Below are 18,814 nucleotides of genomic sequence, written 5' to 3'. Positions count from 1 at the left end.
TTTTGAATTCAGATTGATTTGCCTTATTAGTTTCAGTAGAATCAAAATACAGCTGATTTTTTGGATTTAATCCATCACACTTCAGTCCTTAGTAAAATATATAATCTAAGAAAAGATTTGATGATATACGATTTGATGATATACAATATTTATAGAGTATACCATTCACAAAAGTCTATAGATCTTTGCCTATTAAAAACTTCATTTTAAACTTGCTAACTTGATCTTTATTTTAATTATTCAGATAGAATTTACTTGTGATCAAGAAGCAGCAAATAATTTATTTATGCACGATTCTGAGAATGTTGCTATTTGCAGACTATTAGCATATTCAAATAATATTTGTCTTTGAATACTTGACTTAAATTCTAGAACAACAGACAATCTGATGTTTTCTAGGTGCATCTTTTCCACAAGAATCAGATCTTAGAAGTTTATTTCCTGATCTGAATAGTTTCTGGTAGATCAGCTATATCTTTCCTGTGTTCAACTGTGTTTTAATTATAGATCCAGGAACTTCCTGCAAAAAGATCTTTGTTCAATGCAAAACTTTGTATGATGGGAGATCGTGTAATTTCCTTCTTCGAAAATTATTCAATCTTATCTACAGGTAGCCCTCAACATATAACCTCCTGAACCCAACATTTCTGTTGCTAAGCAAAATATTTATTGAGTGAGTTTTGCCCCATTTTATAACCTTTCTTGTTATAGTTATTGAGTGAATCACTGCAGTTGTGAAGTTAGTAACACAGTTGTTAAGTGAATCACCTTTCCCTTGACTTTACTTGTCAAAAGGTCAGAAAATGTGATCACATGACCTTGGGACACTGCAATTGTCATAATTTTGAGTCTTTTGCCAAGCATCTGAATTTTGATCATGTGACCACGGGGGATGATGCAACAGTTGTGTGAAAAACTATTGTGACTCACTTTTTTCAGTGCTGCTGTAACTTTGAATGGTCACTAAATGAACCATTGTAAGTCGAGGGCTACCTGTATATAGTCCATTCTTGAATAAACATTGCAGGGTTGTGCTGTACATATATTGATTTGGATAGTAGAACTGCAACAAGCAGAAATGGCAAATGTATTGAGGAGAGATGAGCTTGCAAGAGTGGCTCTATTGCGCCCCCACCCAAAAAATTCAAAACAAGATAACTGTCATACCTGGAAGCCATCTTTTACATTGGACATTTTCTACTGTGGGAAAATGAGAAGGGGGATTATATGGAGTATGGGTGATATATATTCTAAATAACATTCTTTTCTCAGAGAGTTAAGGACATCTTGCACCTGGAGTGGCGTGACTGGGAGACATCTTCAATTGGGATGGGGCCTGATTGGACCATGTGATGGACATGTGGGTTCTGGGGCAGAGGTGTGAACTTTCTTTTGGGTGGGGAAAACCTGGAAGTTTTCAGATTCAGGTTTTTCCAGATGTGCCAATATGACATCTCTATTAAAATGGAACATTGAGGAAGTCTTCTTTCATTAGGGGTGTTACTTGGAACCCTGACATTAACCTGAATCTGACAATAACATTTAGAAGTGTCTCAGTAGATGCCTCCCTAATTTGCTGACATATAAAGAGAAGGAGGAGGAGATACAGCACAATCAGACTTGCAAGATTTTGTTACAATAAAAGTAGTCTCAGACTCCCCATGGAGCTGATTTTATGCTCTAGTAGTCTGCCTTCCCTTACAATGAAGCAAAGGATATGAGTGTACCATTTTTGCCCTTAGGAAGTAGCATCCTTATAAATGAAATTTCTTAGCAAATTTATGCTTCAGTTCGGGGAACAGAGAACTTCCTGGCTCCATTTCATTCATAGAGGCAAACTTGTGTGTGACGGAAGGCAGGTGGTCATGATAGAATTATCCATTGAAAAGTAGGAGCTGAGCGTTCCTTTCAAGATGGATGACTTGTTCCTTCCTGTACACCCAGATGTGCTTTTCAGGCTTAACAAAGGAGTGTTCCATTTCGTTTTAATCTTTTGAAAAATGTAATGGCGATTATCAAAATGTGAAGGTATAGTATGGCACCGTTTCATCTGAAAAGTAGAGTTTCACACAAGGCTCTCAAACAATACTATTTATAATGTTTCTTAAATTGCTGAACTTTTGTTTGTTAAAAATTGGAAAGTCTACATATGTCTGCTTCTCCTGTTTGCTCTATTAAAATGGCACTTCCATCTTATTTTCGTTTCTAGGTCTTTAAATAATAAAACGTATAGTTTATAAAATCCTTATATTGGACGTGGGTTTTTTTTCCTTTTATTTCATTATGCTCATTGTGCATAATTCTCTTTATTTTCCTCTCAACTTCCATTTCTTTTTCAATTATTATTATCTTCATAATTGTTTTTTTTTCCCCATGTGTTACTGTCTCTCCTTCTCCCCATCTCCCCCTATTCCTGCTGCTGTAGCCGCACGGGCTGGGGAAACTGGGCGAGCAGGTAGGGAATTTACCTGATCCGTAAAATATCCACATGGCAATGGACAGACTAGACGGAATCTGGAAAACTTTAAGTGGGGATGTACACATGTTTGATGTGTACACGTGGTTCAGTGCGATTCAGTGCAATAGCCAGAATTGGCCAGGAAATAAAATTCTGTGAAAGAAATGAAATAATTAACAGCTGTTATCCAGATATAGTCTTCATCCAGAGTCAATCAACACTTCATCACATACTTGGGAATGTGTCCCAAAAAACAACACCCAGATATGATGACCCTACAAATGGAAACAATTGAACTTTATAAACTGCTTCTGGTCAATCATGAAAACAGTTCCTAGTGTAATACAGGTAATCTCGACTTAACAACAGTTCATTTAGTGACAGTTCAACATTACAAGGGCACTGTATGTGACTTATCACTGTTTTTCACAGTGACGATCTTTGAAGCATCTCCATCATCTTGTGATCAAAATTCAGGTGCTTGGCAACTGGTTCGTATTTATGACCATTGCTGTGTCCCAGGGTCATCAGTCAACCGGATTACTAACTTATCAACTGCCGTGATTTATTTAGCCACTGTGGCAAAAAAGGTTGTAAAATGAGGCAAAACTCACTTAAGTGTCTCATTTAGCAACAAAAAGTTTGGGTTTAGTTGTGGTTGTAAGTTGAGGACTACCTGTATTTATAGCGCGCTTCTCTCTCCCACTCTTCCTCTTTGTTAATAATGGTAATGGGCTTCTCCACTCTGAGTACTGGTCTGTTAGTTTGCAGCTGAATATATTAGTACACTGAGAGCTGTGCTGTAACTCTGGATGCCAACACAAGAATATAACGTGTTGACATTATGCCAAGTTGCCTAGTGATACCCTCCTATAATTTTCTCTTGCCCTCCTTTCCCTTCTCTTGGTGATGGGATTCTGGTCAATGTTTAGTACATTTTTTAGATGCCTCCTGTTTTCCTTAGGATAGAACCTGATTTTGTTTTTTAAAAAGGGGTGCCAAGAAATAAAGTGCCAAAGAACAGCCTCAAAATTCAAGAATCCAAGTTCAATATCCATTCTTCTTCAACATTGTGTCGGCCTACTTTATTTTTGTAGATGTCCTGTAGACATCTACAAAACATTTGTAGATAGTTTATCATTTCTTTATTGCCCAGGAGTTCAAGGCAGTACATATAACATCCTCTCCAATTTTCCCCCACCATAGCAATTGAGCTGACATATCCAGATTTAGGAGTTTCCATCAACAGAATATATACTGTAAAATGAACCAATAAGAATGTGCCTTTCCTTAAATGCACATTTTTGGCCAGTTGCACAGGGCAAGTTGGGCACTTTAAGTCTTAAAGCCTCTCCAGACATGTGAAGTGACTTTGCACTGCCAGTGTTGCAATAGACCTGAAGGTGGTTAGAAAGCAATGTGGTTTAATGCATTTGGTTTCTAATCCAAATAATCTGTCCTGCATTGTATTGTATTTAGCTCAGATCAACATGCTTTTAGTTTTTCTTTTTAATTGCACTGAGGTGCAAGTCTCTCTTAGGCTACTTCACATGATATACTAAGCCAGTTTATTCATTTAGCATTCAGTGTAAATTCAGCCTGTGTAACTTGTAAATCATGTTTTTGGCTTGCGTGATCCCAAGCAACAAACAATGGTTCAATGTAGCATGTGAACCTATTCTTCGCATAGAAAGAAGTCTTCTGTAAAGACCATACACATGGGTTCATAGAGAGAATTACTGCATTGCGGGTGAAATGGCCACGAACAAATTAGGCGGCTGTTTTTAAAAAAATATAATATGTTTTAAAGTAATAAAATAACTGGTTGTGCTTCCTCAATTTCTATATGTAGGTATCAAATATCTTGCTTTAGAACATTTTCAACTTTACATAAAGCTCTTTGCATCTGTGTCTCAGGAAATTTAATCTTGAACCTTTGCAGGCTGTGTTGTTCTCAGCCAATTCTGTTTCTTTAGAATTTGCCAAACCTGGACACCATTCTTTTTTCCCCACTAGTTGATATTCCGGCGTTGCCCAGGTATTTATTTATGGGGGGAAAATGTCTGGACCAAACATAATTTCCAATGTTGGATTTTTCCCCTTACCAGAGGGAGCCCCTTTGTGGAGTACTGTGAAGCCATTACTGTGGCAACTCCACTGCGCTATATAGTAGAAGCCATTTTAAGGCAGTACAGTAGAAGCCATTTAAGGCACAATAGGCTGTATCTTAACAGAACAGTGTTAGGGGTGTCTTATGCCCTCACAGTATTTTTTTCCAGAGAGTAAGTAATCTGTGTACCAAGCTTGGTTGAAATTGCTCAAGGTTTCCAGAGTTATGCTGGAACACACAGACACACACACAGACACACACAGAGACAGACAGACAGACAGACAGACAGACAGACAGACAGACAGACAGATAGATGATAGATAGATAGAAAGATAGAAAGATAGATAGATAGATAGATAGATAGATAGATAGATAGATAGATAGATAGATAGATAGATAGATAGATAGATAGATAGATAGAGGCTCATTTTTCAGGAAGGTGAGCAACTAGAAATGATGTCTCCAATGAAGAAGCCAAGAAAGAGATTATAAAATCTCCACATACATACACATACGTACTAATATGTTCCTTGTTCTTTTTTACCATGACAGTATAATGGATTTGCTGTTTTAAAATTGTAACAATAATTAAAATGTAGAAACAAAAACAACCTATTATTTCAGAAGCTAACTGAAAGATGTTTTTTTTTTACAGGGAACATCTGGGCCAGACCCAACCACTGTGTATGTTGACATGAGGGCTCTCAGACATGACAGGTATAAGTTTTACTTTAATTTTGCAAAATTCACACTAGAAGGTGAGGAACATTACTATGTGTTATTCCCATAAGTGTAAAAGGCATATTTTAAAAAAATATAACAAAAGAAAGGAATGCAGTTACCTGAAAGAACTGAATTTTCAGATGGCGTTTCTTCATTATTAAATTAAAAGCACATTGGTTCATCATAGTCCATAATTCGTAAGTAACTGTCCAAATTTGAGGGGATAGAGAGTATCATTCTGGGGATAGTTAATAGACTAAGAGAAGATTCTACCCCTCCCTGTCGTATTCTTGCTACTTTCTCTCCCCCCACTTTTAATCTCTCAATGATATTTTTTTAGTATAAATGTTATCACTATTTTATCTTTGTAATGTTTTTGGTTTTAATATTTGCAAGTGCTGAGAGATGTCTCCAGCTAAAATGTGCAGCACATAAAGCCAATGAATAAATACATATTCCTACCTTCTTTCTTCCTATATCTATGAGCATCCCAGAGTATGGCCAGTGCCACTTACAGCTGCTTCTTAGCCTCTCTTATAGTCCTAGCAAATGCAAATTCTACTGTTGGGATGACATTTGCAGCAACAGGTGCAGTAGAAGTTGTTGAAATTGTAGCCTTCATTTTCATGTGTACCTCTGACCAATACGTGGTGAGGTAAGAGGAGAGATTTGGAACTTGGATGAATAAACCTTTTGTGAATATACTTTTTAAAAACAAAAATGCACTCTTCCATGTGATTATGTTTGCCTGTAGAACCTAAATAGGAGTCATTTGAGGGACCTTATTAAAAGAACAAAACAACTTTTGATGGTCTCTTGCTTTTCTGTACAGAATTAATTGGAGGGTTTAGCTGTATGCTCTGATCTCATTGGAAAATTACCACTGGTTTGAAGCCAAGTGGATACGGTTGAGAGAAAGGCTTAGAATGGGATTCAAAGGGGAAAGGGGCCAGAATACAGGAGGAAAATGGCTATTCCTGGTTAATGAGAAATGCTACCTGGGCACTGGTTTGCTCCCAAAAGCATTTGGATCCAAAACACTACACAACAGTTCTATATTTGTTTTGGTTTGGGGGGGGAGGGGTTACATTTGTAAATTTATATTAGTACATTTCTTGATTGTTCTCAAAAATGTGGGGCCATCTCTTCTTAACCTCTGTTCTGCAAATCTCTCAGGCCAGTGTTGAACGCAGTCTCAGGTGGTACAATGAAATGGGCACTGAATTCAATCCCAGTTGAAACACAAAGCTCGGGAACTTGAGCGTGAGGAGCACCATCTCTTCAACCTAGTTGCTGTTTGTAACCTCCTACATAACAATCTTTAGCTTTGTAGGGAAAGCATGCTATGTAATTATTTAATAAATAGTTATTAAAACCAATATTATTTTTCAAAGGAATTGCGGGGATGTCAAAGAAAAGTCAATGTTCAGATTGACCTGTTTGAGAAACTGCTGCTTTGAAGGAGTATATAAATATAAATTACTCCTTTTATTCCTCTTTTTCTGGCTCCGGTGTACAAAAGCTACATATTCTACAAGGTCAGGAAGCAATTTCACATAGATTAATAGTCTATCCTGGCAAAAGAATTGAGCAGCTCTAGATGCAGCTGAGGTACAGTGAAAAAATATCAGCAGCAACAACTGTTCTTTGTTCTATTCAAGTGTTGTGTTCTCTTAGGTCTAACCCTTCCTTTACCTGCTCTGTCCAGGACGCCCATTTTCCCCTGTCCCTGAACCTCCGTGTGGGGCCTGCACTTAACTCGCATCCAAAATGGGCCGCATGGAGACTCCGGGGAGGGGAGAGGCCAGCCAGGGGTGGGATTTGGAGGTTCTCTGAACCAGCCATAATGTTAGCTATGGATTCTCCCGAACCCGAACAAACCTGTACTAGCCCATCCCTGGCAAAAATTAAATGTATTAAACAAATTTTAATGTAATGCTGTTGATATTCTTCCCAGTGTATTTAACAATGCCCTCTTCCCTCTTTAGGAATAACAATTTAGTGCAATATTTTAACTATCCTGAGTTCCTCTGACTGAGGAATTCCACATAGCCCAGTGTTTTTCTATCTTGTTAACTTAAAAATCTGTTGATCATTCTGGGGGCTGAAGTTGACATGTCTTAAAAGTCGCCAAAGTTGAGAAACATTGAATTAGCAATTCATGACAATTTCTCAAAATCTCAGCTTGAAAAGAAAGCAATTTTGCTTGGCTTGTTAAGGTTGAGGGTTTTTAAAACAGGTTTTTTTATTGCATGCACATAAAAAGAGGACATACTCTAAATTATGTGGTTTTCTGTTCCCTATTGACTTTTTGCACCCATAGACACCACAGGCAACCATTTTTTCAATCTTTTGCTAACTGCCTGAGTGGGATCTGACAAAGATCTGATAAATGAGAGATGCCCAGAAGGACCTCTGTAATTCTGAATGTAATCTGATGTTGAAGGCTTTCTAGGAGACCTACTTAGAAAGAAGCAAGGACAACGAACTATGCCAAGGGTTAGCAACTCCTGGCTCTGGAGCCGCATGTGGCTCTTTTATCCTTCTGCTGCGGCTCCCTGTCGCCGGTTAGCTCCACAATTGTTAGGGCTTTTGGTTAGAACAGGTAAAGGAAAAAGGACACTGTGCTAAGAGGAGACTCTGTGGTGGGGGAAGTAGATTTCTGGTCAGCTCCAGAATTGAAAGAGGGGCTTCCAGTTAGGACCTTTGTGGCTCTTTGAGGGTTTAAGGTTGCCGACCCCTGAACTAAGCTAACCCAGAAGTGAACACAGATTGTCTCTGAACAAAAGGATGAAAGAACTTGAATGCACACACATGCAAACACACATAATGGGAAGCTGTCTCTGGGCACAATGGTCCTACCAATTCTGTTTCCTGCTAGTTAAATTGGCTTGCTTTACATTTAAATAACACCCTTAATCACAATACAAGGTTGTTGGGCTATGCACAGGTTGGGATTTCAGTCAGTGCATCCTGACTTGAAAGTAATTCAAGTTGTGTCCAGTAGCCCTGTCCAGTAAGCAGGAAAGGGACTGTAGTTTTGTTTTGTTTTTAAGCTGGATCTTCCCTTTAGCAAATAGAAAGCAATTGGGCAAACTAACACTGAAATTCATGTACTTAAGAGGTGTAATTGTACGTACATATGGTATTGCAGTTTTTGTTCATTCATAATCCTTTTTTTTTTTAATTTTCAGAGTGCGTTTAGTAGAAAGAGGATCTCCCCATAGTTTGCCTCTCATGGAATCAGGAAAGGTAAAAATATATAAATTCTTAACCATCTGAATGGAGTGATTAAACAATTAAGGGGGTTATATGCATGCAGATATATGATTATTTACACCGAGAACGTGCAGAGCCATGCATATTATTAAGTTCTAGAAATTTAGGATTCTGAAATGAGTGAATTCATTATGGTTTCTTGCTATCTTTTATTTTTAAATAAATAAATAAATAAAAATGTTTTCTCGCTATTAAAGATCAATATCTCCAGTTATTCGATGGTGTCTCAAGTATACCTTTAGTCTTCCCGGGGTTAAATCTAAACCACCTGGACTTCCTCAAGTTGGCAAAAATCATTTATATCAAAGCTTTTCATCCATCTGTATCAATATTATCTGTATCACATGTGGTCAAACTGGTCTGAAGGACACATGCAACTCTGGAGGTTTAATATATCCTGCTTTTCCTTACCTATTGTCTCACAAAGAAAGAGAATGCCCATTTTTCTCAACTCTCCATGGTAGAAAAGCTGAATGAAACCGTGCGAATGAGATGAAATGTATGAATGAGAGGAAGGAAACTTTGCAACTGGGAAGAAATGTGAATGAAATGATATAGGGGGAAATGTGAGAATGCAGTTCAATAGTTATGTAGGGTGTGGAAGAAAGAAAGAAAGATGCTATGTAATCTTCCTGATACATTGCAATGGATGTGTGTGTGAGTGAGAGAAAATATATGGAAAACAGATTGATTGGATGATTAGGAATTAACAGAGAATTTGGGATTTGGAGCTGAGCTCCATAATTCTCCTCACTATCGCCTCACATTTTGGAAAGATCGTGCATCAGAGCTCCATAAGGCTCCTCTCTGGTCTATGCTAATTGGCAATAATTCCTGAGGGAACTCATTGTAAGTAATTGTATCTATTTCCTTATATATGCAGAATACGTGCTTACCATATGTTTTCCAGATCATTAGCACTGCTGGTGGTCATAATTTTGGGCACAAGTGAAAACACCAAGACTGATGAGTCATCCTCCTTAGTGAAGAGCTAATTCACAATAATGAATTTAAAAAGCTTGAGTATGGTGTCACTTTCCTTGAGGAAGTTGCACCTAACTTTCCTTTTGGGAAGCCTGCTGCGTTTCTTAAAGACTTCAGAAACGAGGCAGGGAAGTTTTGTTGTTGCGTGAAACAACCTGGCTCTTGACAAAATATGACTCATTTTGTCTTTCAATAGATCCTCCCTGGCGTTCGTATCATTATTGCTAATCCAGAAACAAAGGGTCCCCTTGGTGACTCTCATCTTGGAGAGGTAAGTCCCACACTGTGCCAAGGTCAGGGCTGAATGAGAGGACTTGATTACAGGTCAACTCCTTTTTCTCATATCATTATTTGGGCAGCCTAATCTAGCAGGTGTTATATCACACAGCTTAATGAATATGTGTGAATTAATGATAGGCAGTTTCTACTTTGCATTGTCATAGTTAAGAGTCATTAATTTTTTTTCTAAGATTATTCCTTCTCTTTCTTTCTATTTTGGCTATATTTAATCAGATGGTACTCCAGGAAAACACCTGCTGTACATGCAGCTCATAGTTGCAGATGAATGCATGGTTTTTGACAGTACTCACCCACTGCAACCATGGGTGGGTTCCAGCAGTCACTACTGCTGGTTTGCTGCGCGCTTGATGTGCACTGCATGTGCAGTGCAATAAAAATTGTTCTGTGCATGCGCAGAAACAAAAAACAAGATGGCAGCACCACCTACACCACCATCCAGAGAACCAGTTCAGGGACGTGGCAAGCCTGGGTCGCTGCCAGTTCCAGCGACCCAGGCCGCCAAACCACTACCAGTTCAGCCGAACAAGTCTGAACCGGTAGGAACCCACCACTGACTGCAATGGTTATTGTTGGTTAGCTGTTTTTACAGCTGCTTTTTAAAAAACTTCTGCCTGAATTCATGTGATATGTTGGGGGAGGGAGGGGAAATGCCAAATTTTGCAAGATGTGTTAATCTTGAGAAACCATAACATAATTGGGATCCACATTAAAGGCTACTAGTGATTCTTAAACCTTAACTTATCTGAAAGTAAATTGGTGTTCCTTTTAGTGAAGGCCTCTCATGGAAAGACCAAAGGTTTAAAACCTTTTGAAGCAAAAGACGCTTTCCTGCAATTAAAACTTATTTGTTCCTGTTTCACATAGATATGGGTTCACAGTGCCCACAACGCCAGCGGATATTTTACAATCTATGGTGATGAATCCCTACAATCAGATCATTTTAACTCAAGACTGAGTTTTGGAGACACACAAACTATCTGGGCACGGACTGGCTACCTGGGATTCTTGAGGAGAACAGAACTTACAGATGCAAATGGGGGTAGGCTCTTTGGTTAAGTTTTGAAAATGAGGTACCCAGCACAGCTTTTGGGGAGTGGCACATAGTTGCAGTACATTATGCAATATTTTCTCAGCAGTTCTGTTGTTTACATCAACTAATGCAACCATGCCTGGACTGTATAAAGGATGAGACGGATGATATGCTTTGGCTAGAAGGAGTTACTTTACACAGACCTTCTTTTGCAAGGGTGTCAAACTCAAGGCCCACGGGCTGGATGTGGGAGGGAGCCAACCTGGAAATAGCAAAGGATTGGCCCACAGTGCCTCTGCTAACAAAAATGGGGTGTGGGGTGCCACATGTGGCCCTCCCACACCCCAGTTTTGGCCTCGAGATTATCTGTACAATAAGAATGAGGGAGGGTCCCAGGGAAGCCCTGCCTTAGCACTTGGCCATCACAGGTGCCCCTCCCGACATGAGTCCTGTGTCACACCCACCCAGCCACAACCACCATGACCATGGCCACCCCCAGCCACACACCCTGCCAGCCCTTCTAGGTCCCATTCCCAGAATTCCAAGCCAGGTTGTGAAAAGCTTTTCCTAAAGAAAACAACTTTAAATTCAGTATTAGATCATTCTATTGTCACTGTCACTGGTGGTTTTGTATAATGAACTATTTCTGTTTTCCTTTTTCCTCCTATGATGTCAGAACGACACGATGCACTTTACGTAGTAGGTGCATTAGATGAAGCCATGGAACTGCGAGGAATGCGGTATCATCCCATAGATATAGAGACATCAGTAATTAGAGCACACAAAAGCATTACGGAATGGTAAGTACAGGGGTACGGGTTTCGCTGTATGAGTGCTTGCATTTGTTTGAAGAATGCCACATCTCTTTGTTTGGATACAAATTCACTTGGATCCCGTTCTCTTGCACCACTTGCAATTTTTTTGCTTGACATTCTTATTTTTTTGTTAGTTGCTCAAAGTCACATTTGTAGGTTGGGTAACCATGTTAATCATTGAATGAATGAAATAAGTTTGTTAGTCAATGATGATGTGTCATTTGGGTTATTCAGAAGAGAAGAAAATGCCAGCAGGATTGGTGATTTAAACAGCTCATCAAAGTTTCGGGAACCAGGAATATATTTATTTTTCATTTGCATTCAGGATTTGTGTATTTCCCCCAAAAAGCAGTTAGGGACAATTCCATTAATGAAAATAGCCACCATGAGCTCTGCATTACAGATTAAACAAATTGGTTTACATTTTAGCATGAATTGATGAATTCAATGCCTATGTTGCTTTCTTTTTCTTTATTAATGAAAGATGGAAAACAGTTTATCAAACCAAATAAGCTAATATAATCACAAATATAAACACTGTCCATGACATTAATTTTTTAAAGGGCAAGCAATAGTGTGTATGTGTGTATGTATTGCTTGCTCTTTAAAAAAAATAATGTCTTAAAAGTGTTTAAATTATATTACTACATATACCATATTTTTCGCTCCATAAGACACACTTCCCCCCCCCCCCAAAAGTGGGTGGAAATGTCTCTGCATCTTATAGAGTGAATATCGCAGCTGGTCCGCGGCGGCGGAGTTCTTTTACAGTGCTAAACTCCGCCGGAGTGCAGGAGTCAATATGAGAGGACACCTATTTGTGATCCTCTCAGGCTCCGCCTCCTGCCCTCACTACACTGCTGCTCTATATTCGGCGCTCCATATTCACAGTGAGACAGCGCTCCATATTCACATTTTTTTACTTGTTTTCCTCCTCTAAACCTAGGTGCATCTTATGGTCAGGTGCGTCTTATAGTGTGAAAAATACGGTGTATATATAAGTATAATTTCTGGAATTTAGATATAGATATAGAAATGGATGGCATTGAACAATTCCAGGAAATTTAGCCAAACTGATTGAAAATTCTCTTCTCTGCCCTCTATAAAATCAGATCCATTTCAAAGTTGACATGTATTGTCAATACATTTTTACAGGTTAGAATTATCCTTCCCAAGTAGTGCAATAATTATGTTGGCTCGCTCTCTCCTCTTTCCCACGCATGGAGTGTATTGATATAATTTTCCCCATCACCTTCCAGTGCGGTGTTTACCTGGACAAATTTGTTGGTTGTTGTCGTTGAACTGGATGGATCAGAGCAAGAAGCCTTAGACCTTGTTCCTTTGGTCACCAATGTGGTCCTGGAGGAACACTATCTGATTGTTGGGGTCGTGGTGGTAGTGGACGTTGGAGTCATCCCTATCAACTCCCGTGGAGAAAAGCAGCGAATGCACCTACGAGATGGATTTTTGGCAGACCAGTTAGATCCGATCTATGTGGCCTATAATATGTAGTCTTATATCTTTAAGGTTTCCCATGGACTGGACTCTAGATGTATAAAACACTTTTTTTATGTACACTAAACAATGTACAAGTAACGGTCTTCAGAATGGAACTCTTTCTCTTAGGATTTATTGAAGTACCCATTATTGGCAGGACATAAAAATGTGAAATGTGTTTCTTTTACCACTACATTTTAGCACAGAAGGACTTTGGGGTACTGCCTTCGGTTTGTTGGAAAGCCCATTACTAGACTTTTTAAAATAAGATTATTTTTTGCTTATTGGGATGAATACTGCTTTCTAAGTAATAGGCTTTGTATCTTACGTTAAACTGAATAGCTTTTTTTTTTTAAATCTGCCCCCACCTAGCCATTCACCCACACATGGATATTTTTGAACAGCTCATAATATGACTGAATTGTTTTGGTTTGCTTCTTTTTAAAAATGCCTGTATAAAATCAAACTTTTCTCATTTATGAATCCATTACTAATTTTAAGATGTTTTCTATTCCATTCGCCAAGGAAACTACACTGAGGTACGAGGAAAAAAAATGCTCAAAACAGCACCTTCTCAAATTAGACTTTTTAACAGCTTTCTCTCCTGGAAATGCTGAAGTTCAGAGGTAAAAAAAAAGCCTTTGATTATTAGTGTTAGAATGATCTTTATAAATAAGGTGTATTTCGGCAATGAACTTGCAGATATCTTTGTACTAAACTAAAAAGATAAAATAAGTTAACTACTTCTGTAATTATGTACAAAACCTTTAATTTATTTTGATCTCTTTAGAAGTATAAAAGAGAAGCATTCAAGAATATTAAACTCTTGCAATGTTTGCTAATATAAAAACAAAAGGTTGTATTATCTTGAGTGGATAGTATCACATCAAAAATATATATATATGAAATATAAATTCACTAATGACAAAAAAAGAATTTAAAGTTTTAAAATGATGCAGTACTCATCACTTGCATGGTGTCTCTTTTCCCACTGTAGATAATGAACATTATTCACAAACGTTTAGGGGGAAAACAGCAGTTCTCGATTGCGCGGTGCCCCCACCTAAAAGAATCTTCCATATACCAGCAGATACAAATTTGCTGCCGCTTGCAAGGCAGTGAGTTGATTTCAAGGTCGCAGACTTCTTGTCTTGCTCAGACCAATGGCAAGAGGTAAAGCAGTCCCTTTAGGAGCCTGGGATTAGGAGGCCATGCCCACCCAACTCTCCCAGCTGGCTGTTCCCCCAAACTTGCTTTAGCTCCCCACAAGGGCCCTGCTTTCTCCTCCACCATCCTTTTCCTCCGATGGTGCTGCAGTTCTCAAGAATGAAGGCTGAATTGGAAGGGCCTTAAAGTCTTGGCTAGTCTCTTGGGAAGGGACTACAGGATGCCCCTGGTAGGATAACTAAACCAGGAGAGGACCTGCTTATCATGACTCTTCCCACAGCAGATCGACATGTGGCCAAAGACTTGAACAGTGCACTACAAAGAATACTATTCTTGACCATCGAGGTGACCATAAATGTTGGCATGTATGTTCATACACTTCTTAGATGTTAGAAAAGGCAGGTTTGAAGTATAGCACTGTTTTCCTTAGATGCATAATATTGATGCACAATAATCGTCATCTTTTTCTTTTCAAGTTCAACTTTCATTTTTGTTAATACTTTTTAATGGGGCTTTTTTCCCCCTTGTGGTAAGAACAATTTTTGTTAGCTTTTTGATGGTCATTTTGCACAAGGGTTTTTTTGGGGGGGAGGAGGGCGTAAAAAGAAAAGAAGTGTCTCTCTGCTGTCTGGTTTAATTTGGGCAAGGAGAGAGTCCATCTATTTAACCCTTTGTAGAAAGTTGTTGCTTTGAAAAAGTATCTTATTTGTTATTGGGCAATAACCAGAAATCCTCTCTAAGTGATTTGGCCTAGTTTAGTGCACCTGCTAACGTTTGTCAAACTGAGGGACTGAAATTCAAATGCTGTGATGCAATCCTTCCATCTGCCAATAGAGCAAGAAACGAAGGGAATCAAACCACATATCCCCAGCTGCCTCTCTGTTCTCCCACCCTTCACTCTTGCTCTGATTTTTGCTCTGGTTTCCTCTTCGGATCATATAAATCTTTGGCCATTTTTAAATCTCTTCAGGTAAATCGACTGCCTCTCCCATTTCTGGTTTTCTCCTTGTCGTCTTTGCTGATTTCATTTTCCTTTAGTAATCCCCAGGTCAACCCATGCTTGATGAGAAGATGAAGATTAACCAGGAGGAAGAACACCTTTTTTTTTAATTTGTTTTTTTTTTTACAGGTTCGGAATAATTGTTTAACATCCATTGAAATTTGCATGCATAACAGAGTTGTAGGATAAACATCTCGGGATCCTTATAGCTCGTATAGAATGGAATTATTTTGATGCACCTTTGCAGGTTTTCCTTGGGTTCCAGTCCATCCTCTTTTATTTTCTTCTTTAATAGATGGGAATGGTTTGTAGCCTCCGTGTATAATACAGAGTATTTCATGATTCTTTTATTTTTTTTTTGCATTTTAAGTTTCAGATGAACTTTTTCTAGATTTTCTTTGCCCTGTGAATATTTTTCATGTCTCAAAGACCTCTGGATAGGGAAGAGTTCTGACACATTGTTCTGTGTGGGGCCATCAAAAATACAATCTGTTTGTAGAACGTCAAGTTGCTACAAAGTTCACACGACTTGATCATGAGCCTAACTGCCATGTATGAACTAACATGTGACATCGCTGCTATCGCTGACACAAATCCAGCTGTCGCTTTGCGACTGCCTCTCTTTTAACCTTCACTTAAGACAACTTTCCACTCCTGGGGAAGCGTGATCGCTTCGGCAACCTGCCGGTCGTTTCAACTCTTTAAAAAATTAGGACAGTAAATGTAAACTGAATTATCCTAGTTTTGTCATGCAAGTGAAGAGAAAAATAAAAAAAAACCATATGTAACCATCAGATTCAGCAATAAGGAAAGATTGCTCTGTATTAGAAATTGTACTGTAGATAAACCATTCATGAGAATGTATAAACTGTTTGTCTTGTGAACTTGTGCTTTTGAAGTCAGACAAAATCATGTAATCAACCTGATGCACACCTGAAAAGAAAGAGAAAAAAAACAAAAAACAATCCCGAACACGCAAATGAAGGAGGAGGGTTCACAGTGAACATTGAAACACAAAACTAAGCAACAGGAGCAGATTCTTCATGGTGCTCGTTTATTATATATATTTAATCCTGCTTGACACTTTACCCAAGGGGAGACTGTCCCTTTTATCAGTTGAATGTTAGCAGCGTTATTTCATAGAGTGTGGTGACTGGTTAGAGACATCCATGTAACTCAGCCAATCACAGTTCCAAAAAAAGAATTTTTATGTGCAAACAGCAACCTTCTTGTATGTTAAAACACCAGTACGCTTTGTACATCTGTGATAACGCCTGTTTTATATTCAAATGAACGAATAAAAGCTTTTATTTTTGTTGCTCTGAAAAGAATTGGGTGTTTTGGGCTTTTTTTTTTTGTTTTGTTTGCTTAATGACCAAAATGGTTCTTTGGGGGTTTTTTAAAAGAATTTCCAGAGCTTTCTCTCACACCACATACATTTTTCTGTTGTTCTATAAAATGCAACTTTTAGTTGTTTTGAAGTCATTTCATATGTTATAAGTATACCCCAAAAGCAAACATCCAATTTATAGGTAACAAATATAGACTGGATTGATGCACTGAATTTTAATTGTGCATTTAAGATAGAGTCATGTCCCAGACAGATTATTTTGTGATTACATGGATGTTTACGATGATGGATGGAGGGAGGGAGGGATGGATGGATGGATGGATGGATGGATGGATGGATGGATACATATATACATACATACATATGTACATGATAGATAGATGATTCAAAGTAAATACACACAAATATATACATACAGAGACAGACATAGATAGATAGATAGATAGATAGATAGATAGATAGATAGATAGATAGATAGATAGATGATAGATAGATAGATAGATAGATAGATAGATAGATAGATAGATAGATAGATAGATAGATAGATGATGGATGGATGATAGATAGATAGATAGATAGATAGATAGATAGATAGATAGATAGATAGATAGATAGATAGATGATAGATAGATAATAGATTAAAATGCCTTAATGCTAAGATTGCAACCAATAGAATACAATTAAATCCTGTTTGAATGGTATTTTGGACTGGTCATCTACAAAGACTAAGGTACTCCAAAAGCTAAGATATTTCTGGCCATTGCATCATTTCATCCAAAAGAATTTTTTTTCAAATTTGGCAACTTTTATAATTCCCCAGCCAGCATGAGTTGAAATCCACACATCTTAAAAATTACCAAGGTTGGAAAACCCTGATTTAATAGAATTGCCAATGTACCTGATTGCTAATACGGACTTAGGATTCTACTCACTCTCCTGCTCATGGTATTCCTGGAAAGGCTGGGTCTCTTTCCTGCAAAAACTGCAAATGCAATGTACGCACTCTCTATAAGCATAGGTGAACAAAGTAGGCCATATAGCCATAGAGCATCTTTGCATGGTTAAGAAAAACCATATTAAATATTTGGCATTTCAAAGACCTTAAAATAACACAACACTTTTCTAGAAAGATCAATAGCACAGAACAAAGAGGTATTTTCTGCGTCATTCCTTTCTAAACATTTTAGAGTGAATTGATTGATTTAACACACATAGTCCTCAGTTTGAAGCCATTTGTTTCATGGGTTACAATGGCACAATGGCAAATAGTTATGAATGATCCTCATACTTACAACCATCAAAATATCCCCATCGTCATGTGATCAGGATTCAGGTGCTTAGCAACCAGCACATATTTTGATAATTGCAGTGTCCTAGGGGTCATGTGATTTACATTTGTGACCTTCCCCAACCAAATTCCAACAAGCAACATCAATGGGGGAAACCAAATTCAATTAATAAATACATGGTCCATTTAATTGCAGTAATTTACATACAAGCTCAGCAAAAAAGGTCATAGAGTCAGTTACAACCTTGTTTAACAATGAAAATTCTCTAATTGAGAACTACTTGTATCTACATTGCTTTTTTACTTTATAAGTGAAAGGTGGAAATTTGTCTTCAGAGTATTATTTTATGTACGTGGTCCTGCTAAACATTTTTCAGTTGTTCCCCAAATGAGAATATTAATATTCAGTGTTTGGTGCTCAATAGAACTTTTCAGAAGATGTGACATCCCTGTAAAATAATATTTAATGGTTAAACAGTGATGGAAGGTATAGAGCACAAATGCAGGAAGTTTTAAATACAAATTTCCAGCTCTATCGTTCAAAGTTGAGTCCAACTTTTCAAAACTTTCCACCAGAATTTGTGGCCAAGAGATTGGGCAGAAAATCAAATCACCAACCGGTTCTCCTCAGGTTAGGAATGTGAATGCTAGGGGGCGGGGGAATGGAGGCAAATTTCTATCTGGATGCTGAAATCAAAGTATCTTGACTATCAATAGAAGTGTTCTGTTCACCTCCTGTACGCAAATGATCTAAAACAGCCACCTTGGACATCCAATAGCTTTCCATATTTAATAGCCTTCTGTTTGATGCT

General features: G+C 38.1%; 1 protein-coding gene across 2 annotated transcripts in view; it reads left to right on the top strand.

Moving 5' to 3' along the window:
- DIP2C (disco interacting protein 2 homolog C) overlaps nt 1–16,276 on the top strand; it is a 369,519-nt gene extending 353,243 nt beyond the window's left edge. For both annotated transcript variants that reach the window (XM_032234885.1, XM_032234886.1), the window contains 6 exons: nt 5,224–5,285; nt 8,486–8,543; nt 9,751–9,825; nt 10,719–10,893; nt 11,561–11,684; nt 12,959–16,276. In XM_032234885.1, the coding sequence (XP_032090776.1) occupies nt 5,224–5,285; nt 8,486–8,543; nt 9,751–9,825; nt 10,719–10,893; nt 11,561–11,684; nt 12,959–13,211 (747 nt within the window). In that variant the 3' untranslated portion in view covers nt 13,212–16,276. The remainder of the gene's footprint in view (nt 1–5,223; nt 5,286–8,485; nt 8,544–9,750; nt 9,826–10,718; nt 10,894–11,560; nt 11,685–12,958) is intronic.
- The last annotated feature ends 2,538 nt before the right edge of the window (nt 16,277–18,814 follow it).

This window comes from Thamnophis elegans, chromosome Z (assembly GCF_009769535.1).
Source record: "Thamnophis elegans isolate rThaEle1 chromosome Z, rThaEle1.pri, whole genome shotgun sequence".
Lineage (NCBI taxonomy): Eukaryota > Metazoa > Chordata > Lepidosauria > Squamata > Colubridae > Thamnophis > Thamnophis elegans.
The sequence above is the reverse complement of the archived record's forward strand: the minus strand, read 5'-3'. Positions and strand labels throughout refer to the sequence as shown.